The sequence below is a fragment of the Mesoplodon densirostris genome, chromosome 13 (genome assembly GCF_025265405.1).
Source record: "Mesoplodon densirostris isolate mMesDen1 chromosome 13, mMesDen1 primary haplotype, whole genome shotgun sequence".
NCBI classification, from domain to species: Eukaryota; Metazoa; Chordata; class Mammalia; order Artiodactyla; family Ziphiidae; genus Mesoplodon; species Mesoplodon densirostris.
This window is the reverse complement of record NC_082673.1, coordinates 60,100,599-60,110,913: the sequence shown is the minus strand read 5'-3', so window position 1 is coordinate 60,110,913 and position 10,315 is coordinate 60,100,599. Positions and strand designations below refer to the sequence as shown.

The following is a 10,315-nucleotide window of genomic DNA, read 5'->3' as shown; positions in this document are numbered from 1 at the left end:
TAGTGTATTGTTTAGCCTCCATGTGTTTGTATTTTTTACAGCTCTTTTCCTGTAATTGATATCTAGTCTCATAGCATTGTGGTCAGAAAAGATACTTGATACAATTTCAATTTTCTTAAATTTACCAAGGCTTGATTTGTGGCCCAAGATATGATCTATCCTGGAGGATGTTCCATGAGCACTTGAGAAAAATGTGTATTCAGTTGTTTTGGATGGAATGTCCTATAAATATCAATTAAGTCCATCTTGTTTAATGTATCATTTAAAGCTTGTGTTTCCTTATTTATTTTCATTTTGGATGATCTGTCCATTGGGTTTCATAGGGGTTTCTTTTTCTTTAAAACATTAAAAATTTTTTTTTCTTTTTGTGTGTGTGTGGTTTGTTTGTGTTTTTTACCTTTACGGTTTGGCATCCTTTTTTTTTTTTTTTTTTTGCCGTCCGCGGGCCTCTCACTGCTGTGGCCTCTCCCGTTGTGGAGCACAGGCTCCGGACACGCAGGCTCAGCGGCCCTGGCTCACGGGCCCAGCCGCTCTGCAGCATGTGGGATCTTCCCGGACGGGGCACAAACCCGTGTCCCCTGCATTGGCAGGTGGACTCTCAACCACTGCGCCACCAGGAAAATCCGGCATCCATGTTTTTAAAGCTTCCCTAAGTGATTCCCATGTGCAGCCAAGGCTTTAATGCACATGCAGCTGAGACTAATGAAAAAGACTTACTGTGCAAACGTGAGGGTTTTGTGTTCCCCGTAACAGTCAGATCTGTAACCAACCGGTGTCCTCATTCTGAGCCCTCCCCATCATCCCTCTTCCTTTACACTTATTTCTGTCTTGGCGGTCACGAATCACTCACGGGCTGTGTCCATGAGGATCTAAGTTCAGGTGAACTATGCTCTCATTTCATGACAGCTGTACTTTTCCACTCATGAACTTTGGACTGAACTTCTGTGCCTTGAGGGAGTTTTAGGGTCTGAGAAAAGCAGATAGTTGAAATAAATCCATAGGAGGTTGCAAACCACCCTGAGCCACAGCTGGCCCTTCCCCCAAATCACAGGAATGTTGAGACATGACAGCTGTATGGCCACCCCACCCTCTGTCAGTGAACATGCTCCCCCCATACTTTTGTACTCTCATCGTTGCCCCAGTCAAAACTCCAACCACATTTCCTCTGGGGAGTCACTTTCTCTCCAGTGCTCCCTACGGCAGTAGCTTTGAAAAAGCGCTTGCCTTCAGCCCTAACTAGTCTTGGTTTCTGCTTTGACTATTTCATTTCTGGGCAAGGTCATGTCACAAAATCATTTGGAAAAACAGTGTCTGGGGATGCCCACCCCAAAAGTATCTTTTCCTGGGATTTGGTAGTAGTGGAGTATGGAGTAGCACACAGGAGGGCAGATCTCACCATTCATCTCCGTTCCCATCTGTTCATCCTTCCGTTGCCCACTAACCTGGCAGGGCTCTGTGGTGGGTTGAACCAAAATACTTTCACACACCAGTGGATTGCAGTTATGTATTCAGTTTTCTATGTTCTTGAATAACACGAGCCATGAGAAGGGGGAGAGAAACGCTAGAAGAGCTGCCGTGCTGGATACCTGACTCTACTAAGTCCTGGGTTCCTACACTTTACAAAATCATCTTCCTACAGGCAAACCGGCTCACACAGGGATAGCATGGGTTGCAGGGGTCACAGGGGTTGCAGGGAGACATGCAAGGGTAGCAGGGAGACTCGATCTTGACACAACTGCCGAGCCCATAGGAGTACGTCACGTCCTTCTCGTCTACGCATGGGGGCAAGCTGAACTCTTTGCAGATGTTCATGTAGCTGTACTTTTTCGATCCCAGGCAGTCGTCGTATCTGTTCTCGCGCTCAGCTGACACGCACACCTTTCCGTCCTTCACTTGCACCTTGACTTGATCGGGTTCAAAGCCACACACGTTCACTGATCCTAAAATGTTACAGCAAGAGGAAGCTAGAATTCTATTTGTTTTTCTTCTCAATCTGGAATTTAGGGGAAAAAAAAGGGTGGGAGGAAGAAGCTCAGACCATGGAACTCAGACACAGCTTGACAAGCAATATTTTTACCTCTTTAAAAAGAAAAACAAAACAGCAAAAGTAATAAACACTAGTCATTGTGAAAAGTCAAACTTTACAGAAGCGTGTAGAAGTAAAAAATGAGAGTCCTCCCATGTAAATCACACTCCCTCACAGGTAAACCCCTGTTAACAACAGATGGGTGCTTGGCCTTCCAGATCTTTCTCTTGTATTTATTTTTAATTTTCTTTTTTTCTTTTTCCTTCCAGTTTTATTGAGATATAATTGACATAGAGCAAGCACCGTGTGAATTTGAGGTGTACAGAATAATGATTTGACAACATATATCATGAAATGACTGTCACGATAAGTTTAGTGAACATCCATCATCTCGTATAGATACAAAATTAAATAGAAAAAATTATTTTTTCCTTTGTGATGAGAACTCTTAGGATTTACTCTTAACAACTTTCATATATAACCTACAGCACCGTTACTTAATCATGTTGTATATTATATCCCTAGTACTTATTTATCCTGTAACTGGAAGTTTGTACCTTTTGAACACCTTTATCCAGTCCCCCCCACCCCATCCCACTGCTCTGATAACCAAATCTCATCTCTTTTTCTGAGTTTGTTTGGTTGGTGGGTTGGGTTTTTCTGAAGTACAATTGACCTATAATACTATGTTAATTCCTGGTGCACAACATAGTTATTTGACATTTCTATGCGTTACAAAATGATCACCACATTCTCTTGCATTTAAATCTCAGCTCCTCCTCCTATTAGTTATGGAACTTTGGGCAGGCTCCTTAAACCTCTCTTGCCTCAGCTTCCCCATCTGTAAAATTGGGACAATAATAATAACCCATTTCTAGGGGTTTCATGAGACTTAAATTAGTTAATGAATGAAAAGAATCTATACTAGTGCTTGCCACGTAGTTAGGATGCTAGGCTTTTGTCTGTTGTGTGTTTTTTCTTTTTGTTTTTGTTTTTCCCACAGTGTGCCATGAAAAGTGCTAAGCCATTAGAGGCACTGTTTCATTTGACCCTCACAAGAACTCTGTCATGCAGGTGTAATTGTCACCATTTTGTAGATGGGGAGATGGTGAAGGTGGTGAATGGCAGAGCCTAGATTCAAATCCAGGCTTGTTTAATGCCTAGGTCATGATTTTAACCATCAGTCAGACTGAGCTCTTGGCATGAGGACCTCAGCAGCCTGGCATCAGCCCTACGTGCTCTGGCCCTGCTCAGCGACCACTTTCTTTCTAATTGCCTGATCCTTCCAAAAACAACCTAATGCTCTGAAATGCTCTTCTTTTTACCCCTTAACATTTTTTTTAAAAATCTGTGTTCTAAGGGCTTCCCTGGTGGCGCAGTGGTTGAGAGTACGCCTGCCGATGCAGGGGACACGGGTTCGTGCCCCGGTCCAGGAAGATCCCACATGCCGCGGAGCGGCTGGGCCCGTGAGCCATGGCCACTGAGCCTGCGCGTCCGGAGCCTGTGCTCCACAACGGGAGAGGCCACAACAGTGAGAGGCCTGTGTACTGCAAAAAACAAAAAAAAAAAATCTGTGTTCCAAGACTCACTCCTGGCAAATCTTGCATCTTTTGGCCTCCAAAGGTAGGTATCGGCATGTATGCTTTCCAGAAGCTCTTCTGGTTTGAGGAGTCTGGACTGTGATTGGGTGATTGGTTAGAGATACATTTTTAATTCTTACTTTTTCTGCTGAATTTTTTTATACACTTACTTCGTTTTGTCACTTAAGTTATACAAGTTCATTGTAAAAAGCTCAGAAAATACAGATAAGCAAAAAGAGGGAATTTTTTTTTTAACATACCCCTAAGCCCTGTTGCCTTCTACAGGAGATGGATCTGGGAGCCAGATCTACAAGCCAAAGCTGGCTCCCAGACCTATCTCCTCCTCTTACAATATGAGTCTTGAAGTATAAGTTCATTGTTTCTGTTTTGTTTTTGTTTTTGCTTGGATTCCCCCTCTTCCTCTATTCGTGTCACTCCAGCCCCATCCCCACTGCAGCAGCTGAACAAGGGTCTCACACATGTGGGTCTTCAGGAAATTGCCCCAAAGTCTTGGCTAGGCCAGGTTTCTTCTTCCTTTTGTTTTTAGGCCAGGGGTTATCAGTGGGAATGGGTGGGTTTAGGAGAAATTGCAGGAGCCTCATTTTACTCATCAGATTTAACTCTGAAGTTGCAACCTGACTCCTGCCTGGCAAAGTACCTGTCACCCCACATGCGATTTTCCTTGGTTCTGTGGGGTTATGGGCAAAGAGAGATGGCCTGCTCTACTAGTTATCACCAGGGAGGAACTTAGTCATAGTAAACAGAGGCAAGCCAGCCTCTTTGGTTGGTGGCAGAAGGCTCTTCGGAAAGCTGGGGAAAAGCAAGTGGGCAGTGCCATCTGTCTGCCACTCTGGGCTGTCACCTCTTCTCCCAGCTGAAGCTGAATTTCACCTGAGTGTATGACCAAACTCCTGAATGCAATACTGCCCACAGCAAAGGTGAGGGATATCGCCAGCCATTCTTCACAAAGATATGAATCAGGTTCAGCCGGCTGACGAATAAAGTAATGAGGATGATGAGAATGCCTGTCTCTACTCTGAACCAAAGGGAGGCTGGCCTTCCTCTAGTTTCCTTGGAGTACTTTACTTTTTCTCCTAATTTAGACCCCTCCAAAGACCCATTAAGCTCAATTGTTCCTTTCCAACGCATCTTTCCCTCTCTCTTCTTTCTTCTCCTTCTTCCCATTTCCTGCCTTGTCTCTCTCCTCCTGACTTTTGGTTGATGCTGAAGAAGGGTGTCAGCAGGAGCAGTGGCACGACACAGGTGCATCTGAACACCTGCGGGGCTTGTTCAATTACAGGCGTCTGGACCCCACCCCCAGACTTTCTGATTCAGCCAGTCTGGGGAGGAGCCAAGAATTTGCATTTCTAACAAGCTCCAGGTAATGCTGGCTGCTGGTCTTGGTCGGGAGATCACTCAGGACCACTAACCAGGTGATTAAGCACATGGATTCCAGAGTCAGGCAAACCTGGCTTCAAGTCCCAGCTGTCCCATTTCTGATGATCACGAACATTGCCCCGACTCTGGTTTATCATCTATAAGATGGCCACGGTGTTACAAGGATTAAATGAAAATGAGGTGTTAGGCTCTTGGTTTTCACTCAATAAAGGGTAAATTTCTTTAACAGGCTGTATCAGGCTCCGCTTTACACAGACTTCCCTGAAATTCAAGGCTTGAAGTGACCAGGCCCCGAGTCCTGTGTCCTTAAACACTAAGGTCAAATAATGGACATGCACTTGGCCTGGATGGGCAGCAACTCCTACTGTTGCCACCCCGAGACCTCTATGTACAAAGAGATTGTTATGAGAGGCGACCAAGGGGCCCAACTCGCTTCCAGCTCTGCAGGGACACAGAGGGAAACAGCGAACTCTCCTCTCAGCGGGAAAGCCAACCAGCCACCAGCCGTAAAGAAAGTAAAGCCATAAAGCCCAGGAGTTCCTCTCTGCTGGCTTCCCAAGGTGTGACTGTGTCCTGATCTTTGGGTCAAAGGATGGGGGATGGAAAGAGTCCCTGAGGGCTTAAGACCCAGGGAGGCACCACTAAACCACCAAGAATGCAACCCTGACAGTCACCAGCCTCCCCCAGTGAGAGTGATTCAGTGAAAGCTTCATACTCAGAGCGTGAGGGGTAAGCAAGAAACCGGAGGGCAGGTTTTGGAAGTTTTCAGAAGATGGTGCCCTTCGTGGGGGGCTTTTCAAGGGAACTTCTCGAGCCACAGGCTGCCCACGGATACTTGGATGAGCAGATGGAAGTACAGTCTCAGGATGAGTTTCCAAGCACCAGCAAAGGGCACAAGGTTGAGCCCAGTGCATTCCTAGGCGCAGCTGCAAATCAAGGTTCATGTGCCGGCAAGGACTAAAGCCAGGTGTCAGAGCCACTCTGCCGTGGGCTCGCTAATTAGATAATAAACTCTTAACGGCAGGAGTGAGGAGGAGCTGACTTTGCTTCTGGCACTCGAGTACAGAAGACAGGAAGCCCGCGAAGTGTGGAGGTGAGTCAGGTGTAAACTTCCACCAGGCTGGTTGCATGGCTTCTTACAAAGGAAACCAAATTCAGTCACTTCAGTCTCTCTCAATCCAGAAGAGGAAGAGTCGGAAAAGGTGAGTGCTTGGGGTGCAAAAGGAAATTTGGGGAGGAAAAAAGAATATCAAAGAAGCTAAAGAAATGAAAGTACTTACTTGGGTTTCTACTAATGAAGATACGGCCAAGGTGTCTTTTGAAGCAACTGCTCAGTAAACAATGAAAAGGAATTGGACCTTCTGTACCCAGTCCAAAAATGCACCCCACACACATACACGTGCGCGTGCATCAATCAAGTAACACACACTCAGGAAGGCTCAAATGACTCTTGGGGGGAATTATATGGTTAGCCCAAACTTCTTGCCCGTTATTAAAGGGGCACCCAAAGACAGAGCACATGGACTCTCACACAGAAAGGCAATTCCAGAGGGGTCATGACAGCTATAGACCGGGGAACCTTACTTCCCCACTGGGCAAAGAATCTTCTGGATAACACAGCCTGCCATCTGAAAGCACATGTCATAACCTAACCAAACTGCTATCTTTCTCTTTAAGGGGTAAAAGGTCATGTGAATACGATTTCTACATTCTAAAAGCCTTAGACAAAGTTTCACACCAAAGATTGTTTTTTAAAAAATTGAATCAACATGATATTTCTGGATCTATTTAGTCATGGACTGGGAGCTGAGAGAGAAGAAAAAAGAGGCATTTCACTGAAAAAAAATATTAATGTAGGAGTCCTCTGGGATTGGAGCTGGATCAGGGTTTAACATTTTCATCCATATTCAGAAAATTGAATATTTAGGTTTTCAGGTAGTACTAAGCTTTTCAGGTTAGTGAAATGTCAAGCTGTCAGAAATAGAGCATAGGAGTGTTTCCCAAGGTGGTATGAATAGGAAGAAAAGTGGCTGGGGAGAGATGCAAAAGGGCAAGCCTGAGGTCATTTCTGAAATGGACTCTGGATTATCAGTTCAGAGATCCAGGAAGACAACAGCAGCTTCATATACTGCCACAAGCAACAGAAAAATAAATTAACAAAAAATCCAAGCATTGTCAGGAAAAGTATGACAAACCAGAGAAAACATTACCTCTTGTAAAAACCACACTGCCGAGAATTAAGCCTGAAGTCGTGTCCACTGCAGATCATTGAGACTCCCAGAGTAGGCAGAGGGCGCCCAGGTGGTGAAGAACTCACCTGGGGAGTCCGGAGAATAGGGACAGCCAGGAGACAAAGGCCGAGCAGACTTGGATCAAGGGTATTCACAGAGAAGTGGACACACTTGCTCACAAGTAACCCTTCATTTAGACCAAGTACTTAAAAAAGAACCCCTGACTCACACTGCATGAAATTTATATAACAATACTCTAAGGAGTAAAAATTAAAACTGGTTCAAATTGAGTGTACATGAGTTTATTGCCAATAGTTCCCTCTTAGACTATGGAGGGAGGCCCATTCCTGACCTTTGGTGACTGATGACCTGGACAATAATTGCCCTACTGCCCTTTCCAGGGAAACATCACTGTCACGGTTGTCAAGGGCCTCATTCTCTCTCTCCATCCATCCATCATCTACTTTCTATCTATCTATCTATCATCTATCTGTCTATCTATCTATCTAATCTATTTATCTGTCATCTAATCTATTAATCTATCATTGGGGTAGGAAGGATGTTGTTTAAGGACACAAACTGGCAGTGAGCAGTAAGTCGTGGAGCTCTAATGCATGGTATAGTGAATATAGACAACAAATATTGTATTACAATCATTAAAGTGGTTAAGAGACTAGAACTTAATTATTCCAACCACTAAAAAGAAATGATAATTATGTAACACAATAGAGGTTCTAATTATCACTACAATGGTAATCGTATTACAATATAGAAATGTATCAAATTAACATTGTACACCTTAAATTTACACAATGTTATGTGTCACATAGATTTCAATACAAAAGATCATCTATTTGTGTCCTTCTTTTAAAAAATAGTAGCATATTAAGTAGTTTTTCTGCACCTTGTTTTTTTCACTTAATATGACCATACTTAAAATGCTTCATCAGTCCTTGTTACATTTACATATCATCCCAATGTATGGATGTACCATAATTTATTTAACCAGGGGACAGTGTTTTCAACCATTTTTTTTTCATCATAGTAACAGACTAAATGGCATATGTAGACAGAAAAAGAAAGCTTTCTCAGGCAAAAAATAAAATGTGATCAAACCCCCAAAATTTTAAAGTGCATTTAAAGTTATCCAATTCTATTAAAACCTTTTCAACTCTATTCTGAAAACTGCAGCTCTCAGTTCTCTGGTTTATTTGCACAATCTTTGCTACAGTTGAAGGGAGAGGCAGACAATAAACCCAATTCCAGATGAATTTTAAGTCATCAAGAGTTGGGGAGTAGGAGAAAGGATTTCCTACAAAACCATACAAATGCCTCTATTGTTCAATTTGCTCCCTTACTCTTAAAGCCTCTGGCAAACATTAAGGATTTGATCAATTATTATTACTTCTCCCAAAGTCATTTCTGTAAGCCGAAATATACTCAAATCACTTTACTCATAACCAGAAAAAATGTTTATTTTGCTGCTTCCAATAGCTTTTTAATGACACCCCCTGTTTCTTTCTCTCATTAAAGCCACATTATTTATCACGTTGGCACTCCTGCTATAAGCCGAAAACAACCTTGCCAATCGACATCATTACACTGTCTTTTGAGAATGTTACAATTCCCATCATGGACCCATTTACTCTTCTTTTTTTAAATCTTTGTTAAGTCACCAGAGTCATTATCTTGAACCCATTTCATCTTTGCTCAAGTATCAATTGTCACACTTTCCCCCCCTTTTTCCAACTTAGGAAGCTAATATACCAACTATAAAAATCTTAGGAAGTTCTCTTACTTGGCAAGCTCTCTCTTTTCATCTTCCATGGCTCTAATGGCTTTCCTCTCCAAACTTCTGAGAGACGGGCGAAGACAGTAAAGCTTGCCATCACACAGGCAACGTGGGTAGAGATCACACAGGCCGCAGGACTGTGATCGCTTTGAATAGCACAGGCAGCACGGGTACGGGTGCAAGTCACAGCAGCAGTATGGGTGCACGTATAAGTCACACAGGCATCGTGTGCTGAGTTCGTCGATGCACCTCAACTGCCTTAGCTCTCTGTCCACCTTCTTTATGTCCCTTCTAACACTGTCCAGAAGACAACTCAGTGCAGCCATTACAGTCACACCTTATTGTTCTGTGAGTACCTTTGAGAAATGGCACTCGGGGGAGAAAAATTCTTCTAAGCTCGTCTCAGAAGTTTGTTTCAAAAGTAAGTGAGGCACACTGACTCACTTACTTTAAAGCTTGGGTTCTATGACTTCACCGCCCTCTAAGTATGTCATAGTCTTTTGGTTACCATGAGAACTGTGCACAGTCATGGTCTCCAGAGACCCTCCTTGGAGTTACAAAGCTGCTCTCAGAACCATATAAGATTTCATTCACCTTGAGTTGGGATGGGCCCCCCAAGTAATCACAGCTCTTTGGGGTTTATTGGGCTAAATTGAAATGTTCTTGACTTGTGTGTGTCCTGTGGACTAGCCACAGCTTTGAAGATCTTGGTGGTGGGGGGCGGGGGCGGATGGAAGGAGCTGCCTGGCTCCTTTCTTTATGCCCTTCTCGCTCTAGCCTTGACATCTAGCCTTGCCCCTATATACAGGATTCATTCTGTCCCCTTTTCCCTTTATAGGTAGAATATAAAGAGCTCTCCCATGGTTCTCCTTACCAAGCCATCCTCAAGTCAGCCTTTGTCCTTGACCTTCTGAGCCCCAAGTCTCTGAGTCCTGCCCATTCTTTATAAGCTGGCATCCTGGCTGTCCTGGAACCTCTGTTCTCCAGTGGTTGGGGTCCTGCTCTTAAGCTGCCATCTCTCAGTGCTCAGGGTCCTGTCCTCAATCACCACCTCCCAGCAACTACACCTCTGGTCTTACGTCCAAGCCGCCAGATGACTTATCCCCAAGTGCTTCCCAAGTGTTGGTCCTTGATACTCATAGCCAACTGCCTGAAGTTGCTTGAAGCCAAATGTCTGAAACCCCCACTTGGGCCAGTTTTCTGTGCTCTCAGCTGGATCAACACGCTGGACCTGGGGCTCAGCCTCAGCCTTGGCTCCTCTGGGCCTTTCCCTCAAACTGCTGTCTGC

General features: G+C 44.1%; 1 protein-coding gene across 1 annotated transcript; it reads right to left on the bottom strand.

Annotated features, from left to right (window-relative positions):
• Window positions 1–1,617: 1,617 nt before the first annotated feature.
• ODF1 (outer dense fiber of sperm tails 1) lies at window positions 1,618–9,353 on the bottom strand. The gene is made up of 2 exons (XM_060116350.1): window positions 9,034–9,353; window positions 1,618–1,993 (listed from the first exon to the last, which is right to left on the bottom strand). Exons 1-2 carry the CDS (start codon window positions 9,351–9,353, stop codon window positions 1,618–1,620), a joined length of 696 nt encoding a protein of 231 aa, XP_059972333.1.
• Between the last annotated feature and the right edge of the window lie 962 nt (window positions 9,354–10,315).

Coding starts and splice junctions, on each gene's coding strand:
- ODF1 (XM_060116350.1), bottom strand. CDS start 9,353: ATGGCTGCACTGAGTTGTCTTCTGGACAGTGTTAGAAGGGACATAAAG. Junction 1,994..9,033: donor GAAAAGAGAGAGCTTGCCAA/GTAAGAGAACTT, acceptor CCTAAATTCCAG/ATTGAGAAGAAAAACAAATA.